The 26,683-nt window shown below is 34.5% G+C and overlaps 4 protein-coding genes across 5 annotated transcripts; 3 read left to right on the top strand and 1 right to left on the bottom strand.

Moving 5' to 3' along the window:
• Nucleotides 1-1,421: 1,421 nt before the first annotated feature.
• On the top strand, nt 1,422-6,518 carry LOC102628718 (T-complex protein 1 subunit beta). Its single transcript, XM_006473682.3, has 12 exons — nt 1,422-1,603; nt 1,927-1,983; nt 2,080-2,136; nt 2,395-2,460; nt 2,569-2,680; nt 2,929-3,057; nt 3,641-3,712; nt 3,981-4,096; nt 4,445-4,521; nt 4,785-5,270; nt 5,426-5,741; nt 5,973-6,518. Exons 2-12 carry the CDS (start codon nt 1,978-1,980, stop codon nt 6,117-6,119), a joined length of 1,584 nt encoding a protein of 527 aa, XP_006473745.2. The 5' UTR covers nt 1,422-1,603; nt 1,927-1,977; the 3' UTR covers nt 6,120-6,518.
• Nucleotides 6,519-8,177: 1,659 nt separating this feature from the next.
• LOC102628415 (enoyl-CoA hydratase 2, peroxisomal) lies at nt 8,178-11,524 on the top strand. Its single transcript, XM_006473681.4, has 11 exons — nt 8,178-8,527; nt 8,722-8,744; nt 8,890-8,995; nt 9,418-9,491; nt 9,690-9,762; nt 9,872-9,911; nt 10,291-10,363; nt 10,480-10,630; nt 10,831-10,901; nt 10,998-11,171; nt 11,278-11,524. Exons 1-11 carry the CDS (start codon nt 8,471-8,473, stop codon nt 11,363-11,365), a joined length of 930 nt encoding a protein of 309 aa, XP_006473744.2. The 5' UTR covers nt 8,178-8,470; the 3' UTR covers nt 11,366-11,524.
• A 592-nt stretch (nt 11,525-12,116) lies between these two features.
• Nucleotides 12,117-16,981, top strand: LOC102627927 (uncharacterized). Of its 2 annotated transcripts, none has more exons than XM_006473679.4 (14): nt 12,117-12,422; nt 12,604-13,056; nt 13,276-13,393; nt 13,526-13,686; nt 14,058-14,129; nt 14,393-14,461; nt 14,535-14,615; nt 14,697-14,816; nt 14,901-14,975; nt 15,083-15,175; nt 15,726-15,799; nt 15,916-15,976; nt 16,344-16,399; nt 16,663-16,981. In XM_006473679.4, the coding sequence occupies exons 1-14, from the start codon at nt 12,255-12,257 to the stop codon at nt 16,745-16,747; spliced, it is 1,686 nt and encodes a 561-aa protein (XP_006473742.1). In that variant the 5' UTR covers nt 12,117-12,254; the 3' UTR covers nt 16,748-16,981. The 2 variants fall into 2 exon arrangements, with proteins under 2 accessions (XP_006473742.1, XP_006473743.1); XM_006473680.4 differs by having other exon boundaries at nt 12,119-12,422; nt 15,083-15,163.
• A 2,571-nt stretch (nt 16,982-19,552) lies between these two features.
• Nucleotides 19,553-25,426, bottom strand: LOC102627435 (uncharacterized). The gene is made up of 12 exons (XM_006473678.4): nt 25,422-25,426; nt 25,032-25,250; nt 24,519-24,939; nt 24,277-24,347; nt 23,870-24,032; nt 22,307-22,900; nt 21,754-22,137; nt 20,909-20,984; nt 20,763-20,826; nt 20,203-20,338; nt 19,950-20,063; nt 19,553-19,863 (listed from the first exon to the last, which is right to left on the bottom strand). Exons 1-12 carry the CDS (start codon nt 25,424-25,426, stop codon nt 19,798-19,800), a joined length of 2,313 nt encoding a protein of 770 aa, XP_006473741.2. The 3' UTR covers nt 19,553-19,797.
• Between the last annotated feature and the right edge of the window lie 1,257 nt (nt 25,427-26,683).

The raw sequence follows: 26,683 nt of genomic DNA, 5'->3' as shown, positions 1-26,683 counted from the left end.
GAATAACGAGCAAACTTATTCTCAAAGCAAGCTCCAAGGGTTCAAGTAGCTATATAGTATAAATGGGCTTAAGGGCGGATTTTAATGGAGACTAGAGTGGGTTATACTCAGTAAAAATTTTAATTTTTTTTTTAAATATATATGATATCTCCTAAATTATAATAAAAATTAAAAAAAAATCTCTGAACGATATATATATTATTCACTCATGCTCCTATAACCAAAGTTTTTAACTTTTGCCCTTAAATGGCCTATAATATCCCTACTTAAAGAGGAAAAAGTCTCAGTGAAGTAACGTCAACAAAGATGGTGACAATAATATTCTAGGCGCACTCCATATATAAAGTATAAACCCTTAGGTTTTCTCTCTCTAACTAAGTAACGCTTGCATGTAAAAAAGTTGCCAAGGCTTGTCTTCAACCTCGAGCGGACTTCATTGTTGAGGGTTGGCAAATTCTTAACATCCAAATGAACCAAAAACTAACATGAGCATTGCTGTATAATCGCCAGCCACCACAAGTTCTATTTCTAACCACTATTTCTCATTTTGTTGCAAGGTGGTCAAACTCCCAAACATTACCTCTCTACTCACCGTTGCTCCTCATTCCTCTAAGTTTCATCAAAGATCAACGCAAGCAGCACACCTCGACTATACTGGGCACCAAATCCCAAATTTATAAATTTATTGTATTTGACCAAATCTTATCAAAACGCAAAATCCAGTCAAAACAAGATGTACTATCCCATCTAAAAATAGTCTTTAAACTCTTTAATTTGTAATATATGATAAAAATGATGAGGAAAATGGAGATTTATATGCAGGTTGATAAAATAAGCTGTTTCTGTTGTGTAAATGAAATAAAATATTTATTAAAAAAGTAGTTTAGTGTTTCATAAATTGTGTTATTGCGGTTGACGGGGGTTTAAAAAAATAGTATATGTATTTAAATATTTTTATTATAAAAATATTATTTTATTATATAAGGATTAAAATAGACATAAGTTTAATTTTTTTTATATAGCAGGATTTATGAAAAAAAACATAATTATCTTTTATTAAAATGTTAAAGTTATAATATAAACTTTAAAAGTCATGGTGGTTAATCTAATAGACTGTTTATAAAAAATAATTTCTTAATTATTCTTAAAAATTAATTTATTAAAATAACTACTTTTAAAAAATTCATCGAAACAAGCCCTAATATTTGCTAAGTAGTGGTATGTAAGTAAATTCGCTTCAGAGCCTACATAAAATTTTTCAATAAATTCGGGAAACTTCGGCAAACAAATTAAAGGGAATTATAAAATAATCCACAAGATTCTATGCGCATTAGCCCATCCATTATTATTGCTCCCTTCTCCTTCCCGTGGCCACTTAATCCTACGACAGCTACTCCGGTCTTTTAGTTATTGACGTTTGACTGACAAAGTCAATCTTTTGCGCGTGTAACAGAGGTCGATTCTATGGATAAAAATACACACTGCCACACTGAATCAAAAAAAACTTGTAGAAAAGCGAAGCCTAAAACACAACACTCTTCAGTTTCGGCGGGATCCGAGTATCAAAACCTAGCAGGGTCGAACATCACCGGTTTAAGATCAGGCAGCTTACTTACTCTATCTTTAACTTTCTAGGGTTTTGTTTAAGTTAGGGTTTCAGTTTCATTTTTTTATTGCACGGTATCGGTACTTGTTGAACTCGTACTTCTGTTTGTCTCCCGGGAAAATGGGGAAATGCAAAAAACTGTTGAATAATGTTGTTATTTGTTAGCATTCTCTACCCATTTTGTAGTTGACTACAAGTAAATGTGAGCGAATATGTTTCAATAATTATTACGAAATATTAGGGTTTATTTATGGAGCATTTAAGATCCGATTACGTGTTTATTGGCAAATATATGTTAACTTCTCGATTGCCTTTTTCAGGGTTTCATTTTAGCATCCAGGTTTTAGTTGCCTTCATTTACATTTTCTTCGATGGGGGTATGTTTCACAGCATAGCAGTTTGTGATTGTTTTATGTTTACCTTTTTTTGCTTTTTGGCTCTCTTTCAAACGTGGCTGGTGATTGTTTTCTCAGGTAGAGAGAATTTTTAGAGATGAAGCTAACGAAGAGAAAGGAGAGCGTGCCAGAATGGTGAGTACTTGGCTACTGGGATATTGGATGATGTATATTTGTGTTTCTTAAGCATGACTGGAGGCGTACATACAATATTCATTTGATAACATATTCCTGGATAATATTGTCTAGAAAACAAATTTTTTTTTTCATTTAGAGGACATTGTGGGGATTCTTTTTTTCCTTTTTAATTTGTTGGAATGCGTTAACTCCTAAATTGTTTTTCCTTATGCTTTTGTGGAATAATCATGTTTGTTTATTTATTTATTTTTGTAGGCATCATTTGTTGGTGCAATGGCAATTGCTGACTTGGTTAAGACAACCTTAGGGCCAAAGGGAATGGTAAGGTCACTTGCTACCATGAATATTGCTCAAGATTAAAATACTTCAGTAGTAGCCTTTATCCTACCTTTCTATTAACTATCTGGTTGCTGTAAATCATCCATGTAGGATAAAATTCTACAGTCAACCGGCAGAGGACGTGAAGTCACTGTTACGAATGACGGGGCCACTATACTTAAGTCCCTACACATTGATAATCCAGCTGCTAAAGTCCTTGTTGGTATCCTTATTACTGTTGATTTGCTGCAATGGTGGGTTAATGTATTACTGTTGATTTGTTGTAATGGTGGGCTGATGTTTATTTTGTTTTCCTGGAAAAAAAGAAAAAGAAAAAACTGTGTAAGCATTTTTTCAGGAAAAACTCTTTAAGTGGTGCAATTAGCCACGCCAGTAGAATAGTTACACATAACCCATAGAAAAAAGATTATTCCTTCTTCCTTTGCTTTATGATCCTTAATCAAGGGTCAGACATCTCTAAGGTTCAGGATGATGAAGTTGGTGATGGGACAACTTCAGTTGTTGTTTTGGCTGGGGAGCTTCTGAGGGAGGCAGAGAAGCTGGTGGCTGCTAAGATTCACCCAATGACCATAATATCAGGTTTCCTCTAGGCTTCTGCTAGTGCATTGATACTTCTTCCTTTTTTTTTTAATTTTTTTGGTCTTGTAATAGAAGTTACTTATGAGAGCTTTTTTTATTTCATGTGGTATTGTGATCCAATATTTGAAATTATATTTCAAATATTTGCTTTTGTGGTTGTTTTACTGTATTGCAAGTCTCATCTTTATGGAAATATTATACCTTGTGCTACCATTCTAAGTTTGCTTATTGTGGTTTAACAGTGATATTTCTTGATCATTTCATGGAGCAGGCAATATTTTTAGTAGCAATTCTGTTTCTATGCATTGTTGTTTTGTATAATTTTAAGGACAGATGTGAATGGTAGTAGAAAATCTTGTCTAGCATCCCTTATAATATGGTAAACAAAAAGATATATATTTGTGTATGATCAATTTTCCTTTATGTTTTGTATATCAGAAATCTATCCCTCACAAAATTAGTAATGCAGTGTGCATGGGTATTGAAGATTTCTTTTTTTGTATTTTCCTTATAATTTTATTATTATGCCATCTGAAATGCAGATGATAATAGCATTTCTGCTGATGATTCTTTTGTTGTTTAGGTTTCCGGATGGCAGCTGAATGCGCTCGCGATGCTTTGTTGCAAAAGGTTGTGGATAACAAAGAGAATGCAGGTGATTGATTTGTTTACCCATGTGAAGCATTGTCTAAAGCTTTTTATTTGACATAATTCCTCTGTTTCCATTCTTCCCGACAACTTGTCAATACACATTTCTTTAGATGATAATTGGACATGAATGAGATTTTTTGGTTGTAATTTGTGGTCAAAATACTATGAATACCTCAAATTACCATGATGACCTTGAATTCTTTATTATTATCGTTATTAATTTTTTTGAACTACTATTTGTGATTAATTCATGACATTACTGAATAATGCAGAAACATTCAAGTCAGACTTGATGAAGATTGCGATGACTACTTTGAGTTCAAAAATTCTCTCACAGGATAAAGAACATTTTGGTCAACTGGCTGTGGATGCTGTTATGAGGCTTAAGGTAATACGTTTTATATATCAAGTAGTTTAAGAATCAATTGAAACACATGCTCATGTCTGACACACTTTTCATGATAAGCTACACTGAGAAACACTCAAACATATTAAACTATCACTTGGAGATACTTGATTCATGCAGATCAGTATTTAAAATGTTGTATTACATTCTCTGGACAGCCCCTTTACTATTCTACATTTTGGAGAATAGGAACACTGTCATATTTTTCAGATAGGATTTTAAAATGTTGTCTTACATTCTCTGGACAGCCCCTTTACTATTCTGCATGTTATGTTTGATTTTTATGTTTTCTTTCTGGATTTCTTCTGACCATGATCTTACGAATTGCAGGGCAGCACAAATTTAGAGTCCATCCAAATTATCAAGAAGCCTGGAGGATCACTGAAGGATTCCTTTCTAGATGAGGGGTGGGGCACAAAAACTATCTTGTTATAGTGTTATTGATTGTGCCGAATATCCAATTTGTTATATTAGGTTTGCACACCATGTAGAAATGTGCATAATTGTGCTTAAAAGTATCTGAGATATCAACTGAAGCAGAATCTGTTGGAAGGAATAGTTTAGATAACTTACACGATGTATATGCTTTTGTGTAATTTTGTTCATTGGATATATCTCTCTGTCTGACATCTGGTTGATTTTATGAATTTTACTTATGGAACTTTTTCAGATTCATTCTTGACAAGAAAATTGGCATTGGACAACCAAAACGTATAGAGAATGCAAAAATACTGGTGGCAAATACTGCAATGGATACAGATAAAGTGAAGATTTATGGGGCACGTGTTCGTGTTGATTCAATGTCAAAGGCCGCTGAGATAGAAGGTGCAGAGAAGCAAAAAATGAGAGAAAAGGTGCAAAAGATAATAGCTCATGGGATTAACTGCTTCGTTAATAGGCAGTTGATTTACAATTTTCCAGAGGAACTCTTTGCAGATGCGGGTATACTTGCAATTGAGCATGCTGATTTTGATGGTATAGAGCGTCTGGCTTTAGTAACTGGTGGTGAAATTGCATCAACCTTTGATAATCCAGAGTCAGTTAAGCTTGGGCACTGCAAGCTTATTGAGGAAATTATGATTGGCGAGGACAAGTTGATCCACTTTTCTGGTGTTGAAATGGGTCAGGCTTGTACCATAGTGTTGAGAGGTGCAAGGTACTTTATGTTACATTCTTTTTTATAGTGTTCGTTTGATCTAGCTTTTGGCATATATGCTTTTTTGGATATATCTAGGGCCTAATTGCTTGTGAGTATTATGTGCTGACTTTTTCTTTAATGTCTTATTTTATTATGTTCATTTTTTTTGGCAGCCATCATGTGCTTGACGAGGCTGAGCGGTCTCTGCATGATGCCTTGTGTGTGCTGTCTCAGACAGTCAATGACAGCAGGGTTTTGTTTGGAGGTGGATGGCCTGAGATGGTTATGGCCAAGGAAGTGGATGAGCTGGCACGTAAGACTCCTGGGAAAAAGTCCCATGCCATTGAGGCTTTCTCACGGGCACTTGTTGCCATTCCAACAACCATTGCTGACAATGCTGGTCTAGACAGTGCTGAGTTGATAGCTCAGCTCCGTGCAGAGCACCAGAAGGAAGGATGCCCTGCAGGCATTGACGTTATCTCTGGATCTGTAAGTTCTGAAATTGAGGAATTCGAATGTTGTTTGCTCTGGGTTTCGAGTGCTATTTCTGCCATAGTAATCTCATAGTACTCCCTTGGCGGAAATATAGACACTGCAATGTTTTTTTTTTCTTTTTTTAGTTTATCACCTCCCTGTAATTTTTCTAACAGAGGATGTGCATGAAAAACATTTCTAGTCTATAACCCTTACCGTGGTTGTTGCTGTTTTAAATAATGGCAGGTAGGAGATATGGCTGAGTTGGGGATTTCTGAATCATTCAAAGTTAAGCAGGCTGTACTGCTTTCAGCAACTGAGGCTGCCGAGATGATTCTCAGAGTTGATGAAATTATCACTTGTGCGCCAAGGAGAAGAGAAGATAGGATGTAAAGATATCATGTCAGATTGTTTGGTTGGTGGAAACATTTTTGGTAGTAACAAACTATTTGGGCATCTTCTTACAAACAAGTACTGTATTCTTAATGTTGGATTTCAATGTGTTTATTTTGCTAAACATTAAATTTTGTTGGTTTGCTTTTAGTTTTGTTTAAAAAGCAATGTAGGCGGCTGTGTTTGTGGCTGGTGAAAGTGTTTTAGCTGTCCGCAACTAATGTAATGGATCTGTAGTTTTGGTGTTGGCTCGGGAACTCTCGTCAGTGATCGATTGATGTTATCCCTAGTTCCCTACGTTACCATAAATTGCAGTGTCCCGGAACCACTGTATTATCTATTCCTTAAGTGGAACTTTTTGATGGGGAGCTTTGCTTCTTCCTCGTTTGCCATTTTCAAGATCTGGGTTACTGTCTTTAGGAAACCAACGGATAAAATGCAGATGGTAACTACAGAAAACGGATAAATGGTATTTAATTATTTATAGGACTTGAAAGGTTTTATGTAAAGTCGTGTTTGCATTTATTTAATTTAAAAAAAAAACAAACGACCTCTTACTATATTTTAAAATCATGTGGAATTCATCCTAGTGGATGAAGTGTAGCTGATGAATGAAACACAAAGATGACAACACGTCTGACGAAAATCGATGCAAATGACACGTCGTTTTTTTTATAAAAAGCCGTGATGAGTGGGAAATGGTGCGCACTGGCTCTGCGCTTACCATTTGTGCCTGTCATTTACATTAATAAAAGGGACGACACGTCGTCTTTCCCTATAATGACAGGAGGGCAGGTTGTTTGGATTTTCTCCTAAAGCCGACTTGTCATCTGTTGCCTGCTTGCAAATTAAAAATTTAAGATATTGGTGTGTTGTTGAAAAATAAACGACTTATTGTATCTAAACTAGATTTTACAACAATAATCTTTATAAGAAAGAAAAATAGAAAATTAAAGTTAATGGTAATTAGAGAGACCGTTTATAAAACTAAAATTAGAAAACTCAAAGGCTATTAGCTAATTCAAAATAAAATCAGAGGTAGTAAATTTACCTGGAAATGTTTCTTTTTTTTTTCCTTACAAAAATCTTGCACTTTACAAAAAAAAAATGAAAAAAAAATTACCATTAACTTTGGCAAAACAGGTCCCAGATGATATGTGGTTTGTCAATAAATTCCAAAACTAAATGTCATTTTTTTAGCATATTCAGAGACGACTTGACATCCACTTTATTTATATAAACGACAAGTGTAAATAGTATGCATCGGCGTATACTATTTACGACTCATAGTCTGGATTTTGATGCAAAATAACATGTTATTTTCTTTTCATATTATAGTAGACATCGACGTAAAATCTATGAAGATGAATTCTACACTATTTTAATGAAAGGTTTTATGTAAGTTGTCTTTGCATTTATTTGCTATTTTGCCATGTGACCTTTTAATTTATATTCACTACTTTGCAAGGTTTTAACGGATAAATGCGAACATTGAAGTATGTCCGCTCCGCTCAGTGTTAACCCAGGACAGGCCGTTGAGTATCTCTATCTTAACCAAGACATTTTATCGATATGTTAGCCTTCCAAATTCCAATACGCCTTTGTAAATACGAAGGTAGAATTTGCGGCTTGAAAGTTTGGGGTGTAGATTTAAGTCCGGGCTAATGCTAAGTTACATGCATGTAACTTACAACCCTCTCACATGAATAGTAGATAATGTGGGTCCACTCACTATTCATGTGAGAGGGTTGTAAGTTACATGCATGTAACTTAGAGAGATCCTTAAGTCCGGCTACCGACTTTTATTGTTATTAGAATCCCGTTACGACTATTATTGAAAAATTTTAATACGTGGATTATCCTTAACAAACCGTTTCAATCTCTCCCATTCTCACCGCACAAATGAAAAATCCTGAGAGGGATGACGTAATTTGCTACCTTCTATTTACTTTTATAATTTTACCATCTGCCTCTGCCTCTGCCTCTCTCGTGTTAATTCCATTCTAAATACAACGTGTACATGGTATGCACACGCAAGACTAGGCCGCTAACAGACGTGCCGTGCGTGAATGGGAAGTATGGCTAACGGACCCACTTCAGCAAGACTTTGTCATTTACAGTGATCCGTTGCGTCAGCGTCATCGCCATCGCATCCCTGCGAGAAAATTCAACTTTGTCAATATTTCCATTTCAATCTTATCCCGGCCAATATTTCTTTTAACTACTTATCGCAGTATCAAAATCCTTTAAATGCTATTTATTTCAGAATCAAAAGCACATAGTGAATTCACTTTTGAAAACGCTTTTGAGCAGAAATTGAAAAGCCACTTTCAATCTTAAGAGGGGCTTCCATGGCGAAAAGTTCAGGTATCAATCCAGAGCTCCTCCTCTCTCAAAAACTCCCCGAGGTATTTCTTCTTCCAATTTTTAATTCTTCTTCTTCTTCAACTTATAGCATTTTTCTTTTTTAACCAATCATTTTTTACACTTGCGTATTAATTTAGAACGTCTGTTTCTAACTAATTCTTTTTCCCCCTTTTTTCCTTATCCTTTGTTGCACAAATATATATACATCATTGGACGCAATGGATTGCACTAGCAGAAGACATTCACTTACACTGAAAGGTAAGAATTCCTCCACGGTTGACCTTTTCCTGTGGTCCATGGAATGTATTCACTGTTACTAACCATTCATTGGCTCTGGTGCCATATTATACTCATACGCATATGAGGGTAATGCATGATAGAAATAAGTTTGTTTTGCGAACAGAGATGCTGCGATCTATGCCTTGGGTGTTGGAGCGTGTGGACGGGATGCTGTGGATGCTGATGAGCTCAAATATGTGTATCATGAAAATGGGCAGCAGTTCATCCAGGTATTGAATTATCAAGCTTATGATTAATTTGGTCAGTTTTGTATTTAGAGGGTACTACTAGTTTAATAAAGTACTAAAGTTGCCTGTAGTCAAATAATGTATTGGATTACCGTCCCACTAACAGCAACCTTGGGAGGGATTTAGTTTTTGTTCAGGAGTTTGAGTAAAGGCTAAAGAAAATAAAGTAAAATGATGGATTTCCTATTGTTGACAACATTATATGCATGTATCATCTTGGTTTTGTTTTTTCTGGTCAGGCCAATGTGGGAGGAAAGCATCTTGATCTTGATCTTGATTACAGTAATAAACTAATTTTCTGAATATGAATGACTAAATAGCATTACGTTGTTGGAATGCTAGCTAATAGACATTACAGTTTATTGTGGGGATTTTGATCCATTGTCATGCTTTCCACTTTGTAGGTCTTGCCCACATTTTCTGCTTTGTTTTCATTTGAATTGGAGCCAAGTGGTGCCATAGATCTTCCAGGACTGCAGTAAGCTTACTTGATTTTTTGTTGCTATTTTAACTTATCCCATTTTCTGTATCATTTATAAGTTTTATCAAATACTTCAAAAGAAAGAAATCAAACTGTTTTCTTAATAAACTCATTGGTTTGTTATATTCATTTCATTCTTACATACTGAATGAAAAACTAATTGCATTTCTGGTTTATGTTGTTGCAACATAACAGACATGATCCACGACTTTTGCTGCATGGACAACAATACATGGAACTGTATAAGCCATTTCCTTCTAGCGCTTCTGTATGCCCTTTCATCAGGAGCACTTTTTAATTGTTTCCATTCTCATACTTCTCTGTTTTGTTGTGTTGAGGTACACTAAATGAACTAATTTATGATATTATTGATGCAGATACGAAATGAAGCATGTATTGCCGGATTGCATGATAAGGGTAAAACAACTTGTGTTAACAGAGTTTTTTACTTAAATAAAGGGAGCTTAAATTAGGGGTGCCCCAGTTACCGTGTGGTAAATGTTTTAGTGGTCTTTGAGTCCGTCTACATGTACAATCAGTACTGATGAGTTGGTTGTACTGCTCTTTTCTTTTGAAGAAAAATTCATTGCAACCCCAAAATCTCAAATCTTCTATATGGATTTGATCTGAAATGTTTTTTTATCTTCTTGTGAAATGTATGTATGCGTAAAGCTTAAAAATGACTGATTTTTTGGGGCTATCATCTTTTATCCTGCTGGGTGAGGGAGAATGGTTGTGATATATTTTGTGCAATTATTTTGATGTTTCTCTATTTCCTGTGTTGATTTATTTACAGGTAAAGCTGCTATCCTTGAGATTGAAACCAAAAGTTACAATGCAGAATCTGGTGAACTGTTATGCATGAATCGGTGAGTCCTTCCTGAAACATCCCATTCTAATGTTGTCATGTCATATGCTTTTTATTGAAAGAATGAAGAAAAAGGTCCTGCCATTCTATTGACTCGGGAAGGATAATATTCTGCAGGATGACTGCCTTTCTGCGGGGTGCTGGCGGCTTTTCAAATTCATCTCAACCATTTTCCTACTCAAAATATCAAACTATCCCTGTTTCAGTTGTGAAAATCCCTAAAAGTCAACCTTTTGCAGTATTTGAGGATTATACCCAACCATCTCAGGCATGTAGCATCAAATTTCATTATTGCTGGAATTCAAAGTTTTTTATATTTGAACTCTTGTGTTGAATTGATGAGAGTATGTATAATCTAATTCTTAATATTCATGTGTTATAAGAACTTTCTCTTGGGTGGTGCATGAGTAAACTAATGAACTTTCCATATGAGATTCTCTGGTTGAAGCTTTGCTATACCATCTGCAGGCATTGGTGTATAGGCTATCTGGTGATTATAATCCTCTTCATTCAGATCCTATGGTTGCAAAAGCTGCTGGGTCAGTACTCAATCATAATTACAAAACTGAATTAGTTAATTACTACTTTCACTATTAGACTTGGCATTTCTAATGGTGTTACATTCTGTGTTGAAGTTTCTCTCGGCCAATATTGCATGGGCTGTGTACAATGGGGTTTGCAGTTAGGGCAATCATCAAATTTATTTGTAGAGGGGATCCAAACATGGTCAAGAATATATTCAGCCGATTCCTTTTACATGTGTACCCTGGTGAAACTTTGGTCACGGAAATGTGGCTTCAAGGCTTGAGGTGTATTTTCGTTTCTCTTTGGATTAACAAGAGTAATAACTTTACATTTAACTTTTTATGTGTGTGCTGAGTACACTTCTGATTTTTTTTGTGTTTTAACCTGCAGGGTCATTTATCAGGTAAAGGTAAAAGAGCGAAATCGAAGTGTGCTCTCTGGCTTTGTAGATGTTCATCGTTTAGCTTCATCGCTGTAATTTCATTTGTTGTTGTATTACATGTTTTTACTCTCTCTTTTCATATGGTCTAAATAATTGATGCTAGTTATTGTTGGAAGAGAACAGTATATTGGTTAAGGCATTCAAAGCTGTCGCATTTTACATGAATAAATTAATGGAAATACCTTAATTTTTAGATATTACTAGTACACATGATTTTTCTTCTTTTTCCATTTAGCTCGATGCTAATCAATCAATCTCCTCCTTAGACGTGTGAGTGCGTTTCCAATTCCAAGCCAATTGTTTTCAAATTGAGATTTTATTGTCATGAAGAAAACTTAATTTAAAAAAAAAAAAATAGCGTGAACAATTCAACAAGATATTAATGTGTTAAAATTAAGTTAACTAAGACGGCTGTTATCTTAGTGTATTTCCAAAATTGTTTTAAGGAAAATTCATTTCCGAGATAATTATATTCAAATAAAAATTATTTTAAGGAAAAAGTATATATTCATTAAATTTCTTATCATTAGGCTTATGACATAAGCTTCGCAGCGAAGTTAAATTTCAAAAATATTTTTTATTTTAACGGAGAACTTAACAGATATTATCCGCAACTTACAGTTACTGGTCTAGGACAAATGAAACAAAATCGTGATAAATTTTTTAATTCTTTTAGTAAATTTTGAGAATTTTTTTATGAGAAAAATAAAATTATTTAAGTTAAATCTGTGATTTCTCTTAAAATAATCTTTTTTTTTTTTTTAAACCATGGTTTTGTCGTGATTGTATTCTTTAATTATTTCCTATTATTTGAGTTGGGTCCGGCTACGGTGGAAACTGCCTGTTACTGAAGGCTGCAACTCACTGAACTAAACTAAGGAGTTAACTGAGACTGCCGCCATTTTTAATCGACGAACAGTTTCAAATGGCGAACGAAACCGAAGACGCGCCCACTAACAGCGCCTCGGAGTCGCATGCTACCTCCGCCGACGTGGAGCGTAACCCTACCGACGAAGACAAAAACGAGAAGCTTCTGAACGACGCCGTTCAGTTCTTGCCTACTGACGCCGTAAAGGACTTATTGTCCAAAGAGGTTCGTGCTTATCTTCGTCTTTATCATCTTTCAATTGTTAAAGAATTTTTTTTATAAACCTGTCAAATTAGTTTTGTTAGTCAGTCATTTTACAGCACTATTAATAGTTTGATTACAAAATTGAAAATTAGTTGCTTAGGGTTTAGTTTCTTTATGATTAACCTAATTTTCTATATTGCAGGTGTGCCTGAGATGCATTTTTCGCCTATTTGGAATGCAAGTTCCTATTTGTTCCTCACTCTCGGTCAAATCACTATTATGTCATGTTCTAGGAGAACAAGCAGACTTACACCAAAATATTAGCAGTGTTGAGCCAAACATTTGCAGAAGTTGCTTGGGTATCTTACAATTTACTTACTGTGGTGATAAAGAGAGGGTGGTGGAAAATGAGAGTGCTTGTGATTTTGCGGTTGCAATTGCCGAACTAGTAAAGAAAGAAGGACATCAGATTGATAGCTTTTCTCTTGAAGTTTCTATGCCGCCAACAATCCTCGAGAATGAAAATAAGCTTAGTTTGTATGTGAAAAGAAAATATAGATCTGAAGCGTGGTTCAAAGATAGATCAATTTCTGAATGCAGTTCTACAAAGGATGCTTTAAAATTTGCTTTAACAAATCCTCTTGAGACATTGCTGGTAATTAAATATGTTTTCTTTCAATTGGTTCTGCATTAGGTAATGTCACCTGTGAAAATCCTTACATCTATTTACAATAAGTAATGAGTTCTTCCATGGTATTCCTAAGGAACAAGGAATTTCTTTTGCCATAGACTGGAATTTTCTGTTGTTTAGAACAGTGCAGACATTTAAAATACTTGTTTCCTGTTAATCCTTCATTGTATGAAAGTTTTGCAGGATGTTAAATGTGGTATAAGTACTTTCCACATTCGTTTGACATACAGTCGTGTTGAGGCGTCAATAAGAATCCAGAACTTTGTAGAGAAAATTGAGGGCTGCAAAAGAAGGAAAGTAGGCAAGTCATATTTATTTATGCAGAGACTAATGACATTGCTATTGGAAATAAACATTTTACATTTACATTTTATTAGAAAAAAATGAAATTTTATATGGCACTAAATTTGTAAATCTTCATTGATTGATACAGATGCTAAGAACTGCTTGGACACTGTCAAAGATAAGTCAGCTATTACAGGTGTTGAAAATTCTGTTGTTTCTACAACAGAAGTGATTCCAGTTGATGAAAAGTCCTCTAATGGTTTGCAAGATAATGAACCTTCTGAGACCCATGAATTCCCCTTAAAAAAGGTGGTTTTTACTTTGTTTCAACCAATAGTTTTCGCTTGGAAAATGTTTGGTCTGTTTGCTATGTTTTGAATCATTTTAGAATTTGCAGTTGTGAACTCATAATTAGTTCTACTGGATTAAAGAGAAAATTGGAAAATGTTGCTCTTTCCAGCTGACTTGGAAAGAAAGTTCGATTGACTTATGTGGCAGCAGCTACTTTGTAATTAATAGATAAATGACTTACATTTTCTAGGACTTTCTTTACAATTCGAAAAAATGGATTGGTTTTATGTTTTTGATTGATTATTGCTTTTGTTTGTTGTAACAGACATTTCGTTGTTCATTATCTTTGACGTGGTAGTGCATTTTATCTGGTTTGGATTTCTTCGTAGGTCAATGAACCTTGCCGCTTGGAGTGTCTTTGCTTCCGGACTCCTATCTACTTTGGTGGAAGATATCTGAAGGTATGTCAAGTTTGGAGGAACCAGATCTTCTCAAGTTTGGAGGGGCTTGTATGTAGTTCATGAATATGGGGATAAAGGATATTCTTCATGAAATTGCTTTGTTTACAACACTGAGAATAAGTTGAAGCTATATTAACCTGGCAAAGGAACTTTTCTAGATCAAGTTTAAATCAGAGAGGATTCTAACACGTAACTTTGCACTTTGCAATTTAACCTTTTCTTTTATCTTAATGTTTTTCTTTCTTTTTTCATGTATATTGCAGTACTCGAGAAATGTGAGTCAAACACGCTGGATTATTGATGAGGAAAGAATGGGAGAAGCATCTATTGAGGTATTTCCTCTGCTGATGGCGTTAACATCGCAAATGAGGTTCATGAACTAACTTTCATATGCTTACTCCTCAGGAGATTATAGGTGGTAACATTCTTCCTATGTGTCGGGGTGACAGTTACAAGTTTCATGCTGCTGGTAGAGAAGATATAGATGTAATGAAGATATGCTTTATGTTCAATATTTGTTTGAGATCAGCAAATAATTTCCTCATAAAAATTAATTTCTTTTTCCAGGTTCGGATGTTAGGCTCAGGTAGGCCTTTTCTGTTTGAGATACAAAATGCACGTGAAGTACCATCTGAGTTGCTTGTGAAAGAAATAGAATCTAAGATAAATAGCTTGGAAAATAAATTAGTAAGTCAGATGTAAAATTTAATGTGGTGTATTTTTCTCTCCTGATTTGTAGATGATTATGGTTAACTTCATTCAACACTGCAGGTTAGAGTAAAGAATCTTAAAATAGTAGGCAGTCAGGGTTGGACCTTGATGCGTGAAGGAGAAGCAGAGAAGCAGGTTACTTTTGCTAATTAATCGAACATAGTAGTTCATCCTGCTATTGTTGCTTGGGAGTGTGAATTTATTTGGAAGTGATGACCTGGATTAGGCCTATTGTTATGCAGAAGCAATATGCTGCATTAGTGTGGATCTCTCGCCCGCTTCAGGATGAAGACTTTCAGACCATATCTTCTCTCAAGGAAACAGTGAGATGTTATGCAAGTTTCATTTGTTACTTTCATTTGCTATCTAAACAGTGGGCAGGGAGTGCAACATGATATCTTCTAATCGTATGCTAATATATTCTACATTATGTCTTTTTGGCTATGCAATTCCTGTTCTCGTCTTGCTCTTCTTCTGCAATGAAGTAGAATCCAAGCTACACCAGTTTATCTAAGTGGTTGGTCCAGTTAGGTTCACACAGGTCGAAACTACAAAGTAGCGCCGATTGTCCATACTGTAAATTTGCTGATATTTCACATTCTAGTTGATGTACTGCTTGCTCTGATTTTGCTGAAAGTTAGCACAAAACATGTTTCTGTCCCTCATGTGTGCATTGTGTTAGGTTCCACACCAAGATTTTGGATGAACAAAAAAGAACATGATTACTGCCATGACCAGAGCCCAAAGAAGTTTGCAATTTATTGAAATACCCTTGAATTTCCCATTTTATTTTACTTTTCAAAGCGTAAATGAAATTGAACCAGTAGCATATCATTCCATTGATACAAAGTTCTCAATCATTTTCTTGTTCTCTGTCTCATGCAGCAAATTTTGCAGAAAACTCCAATCAGGGTGCTTCACCGTCGAAGTCCATTAGAACGTGAAAAGATTATAAATTGGTTTGAGTCTCTCCAATTACCTATTATGTAGCATAGTCTTTGTATAGTTCCGCAATCATTTAACATGTTTCATAGCCTATCTCTGCTTATTTCCAATTTCTTTCTTCTAACTTTAGGATGAAAATTGAAAAGATTGCTGGAAGCTCTCAGTATTTCCTTTTGCACATGTGTACCCAGGTAATATTTTCATCTCTGAACTGTTTATCACACATGAAATTGTTATTTGCAGTGCAATCCTATGGAGCTTGAGTAGAAGTGTAGACCAGAAAGCCTTTTGACTATATGCATTCTGCTGTATGGTTGGTGTGAGTAATGAGTAGCAGCTGAGCCACATTTGGCCTTTAGAATCTTATCAAAAGGAAATGAGGGTTTACACTCTTCAGATATTATTTTTACCAATTTGCTTGCCTCCCTAGCGCCCAGGGGGAAAAAGGGGAAAATAAAAGTTATTTTCTTGCTTTGATTACCTGAGTGAAATTTTCTACCTCTGAGCCCTTGGCCTACATTTTACCACGAAATAGTAATGATGGGATGGAAATTGCAGGCTGGAACATATATCAAGGAATTTGTTCATGGGGATCTTGGGCGCACCAATCCAAGGTACAAAACATGTTTAAATAGTGTTATGACAAAAATCCTTGTTCCGGTTCATTTTTGTTATCGTGCGCTGGCATTTTGTTTAGAGTACTGATATTTGGACACAATCAAGACCACCAAGATAGAAAATAGGATACTGTTCATGTTACAGCACCAGTACACAGAAACTTACGGCATTTTTCATACTACAGTGCCATCGTTTCTGTCATGGCCGAATATCATTTTTCTTTAATTTATTTTGAATTTTTTTTTCTGTTCTTCTGCAGCATTGGATCAATTCTAGGCTGCAGAGCAGAGATCCTGCAACTTGATGTTACAGATGTAAAAATGAACTGTTTCCTAACTGAATGAGGTTGTGTGCAGTTCTTCAGAATCAGTTTCAGATTGCCTTGGTATCTGAACTATGGTAATTTCTTATGTGTTTCACTTGAACAAGGCAATCTGAAACACGGTCATTTCTTATGTGTTAATTTGATCGTTTATTCTAACTGTCAAAGGGCAAATTTGGAAGATCATGCCCTAAATATTATTTGACAATGATAAATTAAATTTATTTGATAAGTTAATTGATGGTATTATTATTAATTACTTTTAATTAAGAATTTTTAATGTAAATATTAATTATTGGGTTAATATTTTATCTCATTTTATTCTTTTTTAATTCAAGATAAGGGGTATTTCAGATATTTCATTAACTTTTAAATAGCTCCGTTAAAATAACGGTCAAATTAACGGAATTGGGTGTGCGGTGGAAAACGTCGAAAAGTTTGGGTGCACCGTGGAAAATGTTGAAAGATTTGGGGGTTAGGTGGAAATAACCCTTTGTTTATTTGTATATTGAGTTGTAAATCATCTACTCGATCCAGGAAGCACCCAACATCTTTTGCCATGAGCAATAGCGATCAGCCCATTCATCTATCTGCAGTCGACGGTAAGGCATCTACTACAGTCGACACAAAAAACTGAGTGACGATAAAATTAAGCATTACTAGTTTCTTTGTTGAGCTTCCTGATCCATGAACAGACTTACAATCGATGCGACCAATTATTGTGTTGGTCTGGCTATTCTCCACGAAACATATTGCATAGTCTGAGAATAAATGGAACCCGCGAGCGATCGGCGGTCAATTTCACTGACATGCAACAAAAGTTAACAAAAATCACTGCAAAGGAATCAGAATAAATCGTGAAGAGCACAAAATAGTCATTCATTGATTCACAGTAAGCTAACCGCAACATAGGCATATGCTTTGCTCTGAAATTAATCAAAGAAAACAAGAAATGTCATTGAAACTATAATTCATATTAACGACTCGCCGACAATAACTTCAACAAGCACAAAGGCACACCTCGGTCATGTCGGATCAGCCGTTGACAGCGTGGTGGATGGTTGACGGCAAGGCTTATTAGGGTGCTGTTTCCGACTTTCACAATATGCAATGGTGAGTATCTAGGGAAATAAATGTGGTAAAATGAGCATAATAACCCAATACCAAATAATCATCAACTGTGAGGTACATGCATCTATGCTTAGAATATAATACCGATGGAGAAGCAGAACGTTTTCTGCTTGACAGTGTGAGAGGGAGAGTTGATGCTAAAGCGAGTAGGCCAATAACCCAGCTCCACCATACAAAATACTGAGCTTGGCTTCCTGTTTCACTTTTAGACATAGAACAAGGTTTACTTACTTGATTGGCCAATGGAAACTCTTCCTGCACCTCTGTCTTTTGCCACTGGGTCCGCAATTATCATGGACACCATCCCTTGTCCCCCTGCCGCACCGTCCTGGGTAAACATAACATAAGTTGAAGCTGGTATTCTTCCTCAATCTCAACTTCGTCGACCCTTGATGAAATCGAATAAAAGAGAAGAATCATTCCCGGTGAGAATGGAACAACAAAAATAAAAAACCCACGTATGAGTTATGACCTCCAAAGTAAATCTCACTAATAAATGCATAACTATATATAGTTATAATTCCAGATTTTTCAGTACAGGACCGGGGTAGGGCATTGGAAAAGTGCTCTTTCTAGGTATTGAAACTACGAAAATTTCCTAGCTGATTCTGAAAAGTTTCACCTTGCCCCATATCTAAAAGCCCATATCTTTAGAATTTAATTACTTATTTTAATTTTACAAAATGTATTACCCACCCTAATAAGTACTAATTCACAAAAAAAAAAAAAAATTAGAAATGACATTTTTCTTTTCAATTTTATTTTATTGATAGAGATTAAAATAAACAACTAACATAAACATACCCTAAACTTAGATATTATAATTTCATCATCACAGAAAAACCAACAAGTAACAAAAGCAAACTATAGATATGTCACCAAATCTCACCCATCCATGACTTTTGTTGCTATATTGCCAACACTAAGTGTATGCTATCTAAACCATCCATTGATGATAAAACTATCATGTATCATTTTAAAAACTTGAAAACTCGTTGAAGAATATAAATATCATCAATAAATATTATAGTTGGGATGCTATTTATTGTTATGTGAATGTTTAAAATTATAATATATTTTAAACGTGTAGTAACTGAACAAAATTCTTAATTATATCCTCCTGGACTAACCTGTGGTAAACTTTTCTCCTTAATCTTTGCACGTTACAGCACACTCAATTTATTGATCCTCTTGTGTCATCGATGGATTGTTGTATTTGTTAGATATATCACTACATGCAGTTGGTTCATTACCTGTGACGGTACATTGATTTTATCACTGGCCGCCTGGAGTGTCTTTTACCTTAGCTTGGTGGAATATCTGTTAATTTTTGTTAATCGATTTCATAAGAGTTTGTGCTAATGTTTCTGAGACATTTTGCCGAAATAAGCAAATGATTGGATAATATTGATACTACTCCTCTCTTTGCCACTCAAAAATTAGTTTATGTTTCGTGTTTTCATTTGGAAATCATTTGAGTTCACATTACCAATAATGTTATGCTTCTATGTTTTATTTGTTTTTTATTATACCCGTAGAGAAATCAGTAATTTTTTTTTAATTGGTTCAATCTTAATTCTTAAGTGTTGTCCTAAATATTGGATTTAGGACTTTTTATTTATAAGTAATGTTATATATCCCAAACTTTTGTCCTAAAAATCTATTTCAAATGATATGGCATTTGTTAATCGATTAGTAAGATAATACAATTAATTTATTTATTAACAACTTAATGGATGACAAACAAATTACATGCTACGTCATTCAAAATAAAATTTAAAACAAAATCAAATATGTCTACCATTACTCATTTTTAAAAAAAGTTCCATCATATTCGTTAACAAAAAAAAAAAAAAAAAAAAGAAAAGAAACGAGAGTAATAACTCTGGTTCCAAAACTTTTCCTACCACCAACATTTTCATTCTGTGAGATCTACGTCAGTTACTCAACCCAAGAAGCTCCTAACATTTTTGCCATGAAGCCATAGCGATCAGCAGCTTCATCAATCTGCAGTAATATATGGAAGGCCAAGGCAAAATAGTAAATAAGGAATCAATTACACAAAAACTGAGTAAAAAGAAGATTAAATTTACCATTTTCTGTGTTGGAAGTCCAACTCCATGTCCAGCCTTGCGCTCAATGCGACCAATTATTGGATTGGTCTGAGGGCTATTCTCCAAGCTCGTGCATAAAACATATTGCATAGTCTGAGAATAAATAGAACGCATGAAACATAAAATAGTCTCACATGATCATCACAAGCTAACCATGCGTAGGCATAGGCTTTGCAGAGGAAGAAATAAATGCAAAAAATATAAGACAACAAAACAATATGTAAGGACTCACCGCCAATAACTTCAACGAGTGCAAAGGCACAACACGATCATCATGATCGGCTGTCAACAGTAGGGTAGATGGGTACTGAAAAGGTTTGTCAGGGTTCTGTTCCCATGGTCTTCTCACATTATGTAGTGGGGAGTACCTACAGAAAATAAAATGAGCATATAAACTAATAGCTTACAAAAAAGGAGAAGCGGAAAGTAAGTCAGACACTAATCAGTTTTCAAGAAACAAGAGAGCACATTTTATGTTGACGTTGATAAGTGATCAAACGACATAAGGTGTTATGTAAGGCTGACAAAAATAATATTCTAAAATCAAAGCAGCAAAAGTTCTTGACCCCATAAGAGACGAAGAAGAGGAAATGGCTGAACATTCTGAGAAATTGACCAAAGTTAACCATTTCTACACAGTTTTAAGTTTTCCAAGGGAAAAAGGTTTTTCAATTGCTAGATCGTGTGTGTAAAATGTCTAATATGTCATAGATTTATAACTTTGGACTGAAGTACATAAAAGCCTATCACGAATACACAACATTTTTAGACAGAGAACAAGGTTTTACTCACTTGATTAGCCAATAGAACTCTTCCTCTTCCTCTGAACAACCAAAATCGGAAACCCATGCATGACCTACAAAGAAAAACCTTCATGAGTACATATGGTTAAAATAGTTAAACTTGTCTATTGCTAAGCTAAAAAGATTTAAACTAACCTATGGTAAACTTGTGGTACCGAAGCATGTCCATTACACCAACATGAGCCAGAGCACAACCAAAAAGATCAGGTCTCTGCAACAGAAGGGAAACAAAAATTACCAATGCTATTTTATGTAGGGGTGGGCATCAACCCGCACAACCCGTGAACCCGACCCAACTCGTGTGATTTTTTGCGGGTTGGGTTGGGTTAAAAATTTTTAACCCAACCCAACTTGTCAACATGTATATATATATATATAAATTATTATATGAATTTTGATATTTTATATAAAAATTAAAAAAAATATAAATATAAAAATTTTGAAATGTTGGATTTGTTTTAAGGATTTTAATATTTACATTTTTTTTGTTTATCTAATTTATTTATTTATTTTTGTTCATTATTTTAATTAGACTATAACAATAAATTTTGTCAAAAACTCAATCCAATCAACCTAATCCAACCGGTCAACCCGTATGTATATAAAAATTATTATATAAATTTTGATATTTCATATAAAAATTAAAAAATATAAATATAAAAACTTTGAAATGTTAGATTTGTTCTAAAGATTTTAATATTTGTATTTTTTAATTTTTTTAATTTATTTATTTATTTTTGTTCACTATTTAATTATACCATAAAAATAAATTTTTTTAAAAGTCTAACCCAATCAACCCAACCCGACCCAACCCGCAAAACTGCAGGTTAGGTCGGGTTGGGTTGAAAAATTTCAATCCGTTCTACATGTGGGTTGGGTCGGGTTGAGCAACCCGACCCGTGCCCACTCCTAATTTTATGAATTCAATACGATAATAATAAGAGAAAACTGAAAATTACAAAGCCACTTAAATAGTCCACCTGATTTATGCAAGCCCCAACAAGAAGCCCGCCATTGCTCCCCCCTTCAATACACAACTTTCTGGACTGGGTATAACCAGCAGATATTAGATACTCGGATGCAGAAATAAAGTCGTCAAAGCAATTCTGCTTTTTTGCAAGTGCACCTCCTTTATGCCACTCCTCTCCATACTCTCCACCACCTCGGATGTTGGCAATGCAGAAGACCGCACCAAGATGCCTCATGAGAATAGTACGACTGACACTGAATGAAGGTGTCACACTGATGTTAAATCCACCATATCCATACAATAAACATGGGTGCGATCCATCCAATTTAATATTCTTTTTGGATACAATGAACATTGGTATCTTAGTACTACCGTCCTTGCTAGGCACAAAAACCTAGAAATGAGAAACCCAAATCAAACACCGAACAAAATGCAGTTTGGCAAAAAAAAAGAATGAAGCCCACGAAAATAAAGCAAATAACAAGACAACTTGAGACAGATTGAACAATAAAATCAGAAAGCTAGCATCATCCAGTGTTAACAAACAAACGACAATCGCCTACCTGATGAACATGGAACTCGGAGCGATCAAATCCAGGTATAATAGTCTCCCGGAATATCTTCATTTCCGGAGTCTCAGTTTTTAAATTGCATTGATATACGATGCCAGGAATAAGGAAACTAGTAAAACTAATAAAAACCACACTGTCTTCACGACGTGCAGATATCGCATTAACTGAGCCGATCTCAATTGGTAATTGATGCAACAGGGAACCATTTTTCAAATCCCTTATCTGAAGAACATACTTCACGTCACTCAAGTAACTCACAATCATTTGATTAAGATTAACAGCAGTTGCTGACTCAAGCACATCTCTTTCAGCCTCTGGGATAACTTCAAACCAATCATTTGGCTCCTTGAGATCTACGCGGATTATTTTATACTTTGGGGCATCCTTATTGGTGAGGAAGGTAAATACGGTGTCGTCATTTGCAATGACTTCATATTGTGCATCGAATCCATCAATTAGCTTAACAAATGGGAGCAAGCCATCCCTTTTCTTAAAACCTTCCAAACCTTCTGGCAGTGCAGACAAGTCACAATAGTATACTTTATTGACTGGATCACAGTTCTCTTCTATACACATGACAAGATACTGCAGAACAGAATAAAATGTGAAGTTAAATTACAACAAGAGTTCCACAAAAATTTGTCATGCATTATAATAAATTCCCCATATAATTAACTTTAGTATTAGTTGCTTTTAGGAATGACAAAAATAACTGGCCTAAATTTTGGCTCAATTGACAACCTGAAATTTTTCGAGCTTTGACCCGACTTTAAAGGTTTTGGGTCGGGTTTATGTCTAAAAATTAAGGTCCAATTAAATTTGGATTAGGGTTTGGGCTCTACCTGACTTGACTTTACCTAATCGGAATTTTAAATTTAAAAAAAAATTATTTGTATAATTTTATAAAACATGATTTTAAATTATATGTATTTTATTATTTATATTAAATTTTAATATATATATATATATATATATATATATATATGGGAGGTTATGCTATTTTTTAAAATATTAAATTACTTAAATATAAAAAAAAAATTTAAAATTATGAAGTTCGGGCTTGGACAAAAGCCCAACTCGACCCTAACCCTAATTGGTCGGGCCTAATTCAAATGACCGGGGATTTTTAGAGTAAGATTTTTTATTTTTATGATCGGTCAAACCTGAATCTAACCCAACTAATTACCATCCCTAGTAAATAATTTATTTAACAGAATAACATGGGTATTTAAAATTTAAATTGCCACCAGACCTGTAGTAATTACAAATGAACCTCGTTTTAAAGAGTATTAACTTTTAAAAATGTTATAGAAGAGAGGTTATATTATTCTTCATTATATCCCATTTAGTGCCCTTTGATATCTAGTTTGCCAAAATTTGGGTATTTCATTGATGAAGCTTTGCGTTAACTATTTCAGGTGAACAGACAAGGGCACAATCATACCATGAAAACAAAAATGAAAAGAAAAAGAAATAAAGAACACGGGCACCACTCAAACACAACATTTTGATCCAAAATAGGCAAAGAGATTAAACCTATGAAGAGGTAATCACCTGCCCGTCTTCTGTAACATGGCCAGAAAAAATATACTTGGGATGTTCGGGGTCTTTCCAGCATAAAATATCTTCCGATTGTTTGGTGCCCAGAAAATGATAGTAAAATTCGTGATATAGGTTCGAGTCAGTCTCTGTTCCAGCATCCATATCTTTGCCCTCTCTAAAGAATAATACAAGAGAATAAAACAATTTTCATACTTAAGGATTAAAAAAAAAAAATTAATAAACGCATAAAACAAATACAATAACCCAGGCGAAGTATATTTTATCTATTTATTTAATTTCACAATCAAAAAAGTTTAAAATTCATAAATTATCCATAACGTTTGTTGAATTTACAGCTAAAATACAGATTCAAGAATTCAAATTCTACTGAGCCAACCCAAATGGTGAAGTTCACTTACTTGGGAGCTGGGTAACGGCTGTAGAAAAATCCTTTGCTATCATGGGTCCAAGCAATACTTGAAAATTTAAACTGTGATACAACACTCCAAAAGGAATAAATAGTTGATTTGACGAGTGAAAATAAATAAAAGAAAAAGAATATGCCGCGCAAATATAAGAAAAGCTTGTACGTAGGTACATTCAGCAATGATATTGTCAAATGAAAAAAATAACCAAAGGAATGGGAGAAACAGAAACAGACCCAAGACAAAGCATCAGCTTCAACAATTTGATCCTCAATGCGCATTAATTTGATAGTCGCCCAATCACTTCCACTGTAACTAAGTGCGTACGCCAAGTACTTAGCATCCTCACTGACCGAAACTTTAATTAACGCCGCCGTTCCATCGTCACTAAGGGTATTCGGATCCAGCAACACCTTCGCTTTTGCATCCAAGCTATCCTGCACATAAAGCACGCTTTGTGGTTGCAGCCCCGTATTATGAAAATAAAAATACTTATTCCCCCGCTTAAACGGCGCGTCGTATCGTGGACTATCAAACAGCTTTGTTATCTTCTCGCGAAGCTTGTCCCTCACGTCACAATTTTTCAGCACCGAATCTGTTAATTCCACTTGCTTTTGCACAAAATCTTTGACCTCTTCCGCATCTGGATCCTCAAGCCTGCCCCCAAAAACCAAAAAAAAAAGAAAAAAAGAAAAAAAATGAATTTCGGTCAAAAGTCAAAGCTGATTTTGAATAATATATTCATTTACCATCTATAAGGATCGACGATCTTAACGCCGTGATAATCATCAACAACGGACTCGTCTCTACGAGCGACCGGATATTGCAAGCTTTCGTCTATGCCAGAAAGTGAGGCCATGCTCGCAGAACTTTGAGAACGATAACTGCGAGAATGAATGAGGTTCAAACAAGTAACGCGTTTGCCTTTGCTTTGGCTTTCTTCGTTTGAGAGGCAAACCGAAAGGAGACTTTATTAACTGGCGTGTATTTGAGATGAGCGCATAAGGAAATTACCACAATAGGCGTGGGGGACAAAGACGACGTTCTCTCACTGTCAGTGTTGAGGTGTCCTCATTTTTTGTGGAAGAAATGTCGTCATTTTTAAGATATTGTTATTTTTGGACCCTCTTTTACGCTACGCCATTTACTGACTCTCTTCGTGTATTTGTCAGAGTGAACAAAGGTGAGGTTTCTAAATTTATGATAAAAGTATCAAAATCCCTTGTATTTTCTCGTCATATAAATTAAGCTGCTTGAAAAATGATCCACATTATGGCATAAAATGTTGTAATATATTTCTTAAACTAAGAAATCAATTTTTCTTTCGGCTATTAACACCATAAAATCCTCATTTTGATATTTTCAAATTTTGTCTTTAACTTAAATAATAAGTCAAAGGAGTTTCAAATTCTTTATATTTATTGCATAAATTAATAAATATATTAGTCAGCACAAATAATATAATAAAAAGTAAAATATTAATCCGGCTTAACAGATTCAAGAATTAATAGAAAAAAAAAAGTGTACTTCTCCTTGATTCTTCTTGTGGAGCTACTTTAGCTTTTCTCTAATTCCTTTTTTTTTCCCTCTCGACTTTCGCTCGTACCCTTTTTATAATGCTTTTTTAATTCCAAGCTCATAAGGAATTTGAATTACTTAATTAAGATTCTCTTCCAAAAGTTGTGCACATGCTCTCCATATTTACTTGTCAATTAATTCTCCAATTCTTTCCACGTGATTGCATGCATGATGATTAATTTAATTAAATCTTCTTTGATTTGTTTCCATTAAATTTCTTTATTTTTTTCCTTTTTATTCCTTCAAACAAATTTCTTTTTAAATGCTCTGATTTAATTCCTTTTTAATCTTAGATTATACCTAAAATAATAAAATATAAAATTAAGATAAATTAATATAATAAAATATAATTTAACATAAAATTAAATTAAGAAAATATATAAATTACTAGCACATCAATAATCACATGCATTAGATTCATAATTTTGATTGTCACACACTCTTCCAGTTACCAACTATTTATTAAAACAGGTGAGCTGCATGGCAGGAAGCTAGTTTGAATTAGGTGATTGAGTAGTAAAAGAAATAAACCCTTTGAAGTTTGGAAATATTTCAAAATCATAGGGGATATTTTCACCCTATTATTTTCTAAACCTACCTTAAATTTCAGAACATTATTATAGTAAGCCTACACTATTTAAAATATACAATCAATATGTTTTGTAATGGTATTTAATTATTGGCATGTCAAATCTAATGTATAGACATTCGCAACAGATATGTATATATATATATAGTTTTAAAAAACTAGTATACGTTTTTATGTAGTGTTTAAAATATGTAAATTTATCTTAAAAGACCCTAATCTTTTGCATTCTCTTTA

This window comes from Citrus sinensis, chromosome 5, assembly GCF_022201045.2.
Source record: "Citrus sinensis cultivar Valencia sweet orange chromosome 5, DVS_A1.0, whole genome shotgun sequence".
Classification (NCBI taxonomy): domain Eukaryota; kingdom Viridiplantae; phylum Streptophyta; class Magnoliopsida; order Sapindales; family Rutaceae; genus Citrus; species Citrus sinensis.
The sequence above is the reverse complement of the archived record's forward strand: the minus strand, read 5'-3'. Positions and strand labels throughout refer to the sequence as shown.

Excerpts from the sequence above, each read along its gene's own strand:
- LOC102628718 (XM_006473682.3), top strand. Across the intron at positions 3,058-3,640 it reads CCCAATGACCATAATATCAG|GTTTCCGGATGGCAGCTGAA; the intron begins GTTTCCTCTAGG and ends TTTGTTGTTTAG. Across the intron at positions 4,097-4,444 it reads ATGCTGTTATGAGGCTTAAG|GGCAGCACAAATTTAGAGTC; the intron begins GTAATACGTTTT and ends TACGAATTGCAG.
- LOC102628415 (XM_006473681.4), top strand. The coding sequence starts at position 8,471 with ATGGCGAAAAGTTCAGGTATCAATCCAGAGCTCCTCCTCTCTCAAAAA. Across the intron at positions 9,763-9,871 it reads CATTTCCTTCTAGCGCTTCT|ATACGAAATGAAGCATGTAT; the intron begins GTATGCCCTTTC and ends TTATTGATGCAG. Across the intron at positions 10,364-10,479 it reads GAACTGTTATGCATGAATCG|GATGACTGCCTTTCTGCGGG; the intron begins GTGAGTCCTTCC and ends AATATTCTGCAG.
- LOC102627927 (XM_006473679.4), top strand. The coding sequence starts at position 12,255 with ATGGCGAACGAAACCGAAGACGCGCCCACTAACAGCGCCTCGGAGTCG. Across the intron at positions 14,462-14,534 it reads TGGGAGAAGCATCTATTGAG|GAGATTATAGGTGGTAACAT; the intron begins GTATTTCCTCTG and ends CTTACTCCTCAG. Across the intron at positions 16,400-16,662 it reads CTTGGGCGCACCAATCCAAG|CATTGGATCAATTCTAGGCT; the intron begins GTACAAAACATG and ends GTTCTTCTGCAG.
- LOC102627435 (XM_006473678.4), bottom strand. Across the intron at positions 24,940-25,031 it reads ATCGTCGATCCTTATAGATG|GCTTGAGGATCCAGATGCGG; the intron begins GTAAATGAATAT and ends TTTTGGGGGCAG. Across the intron at positions 22,138-22,306 it reads CCGAGTTCCATGTTCATCAG|GTTTTTGTGCCTAGCAAGGA; the intron begins GTAGGCGATTGT and ends TCTCATTTCTAG.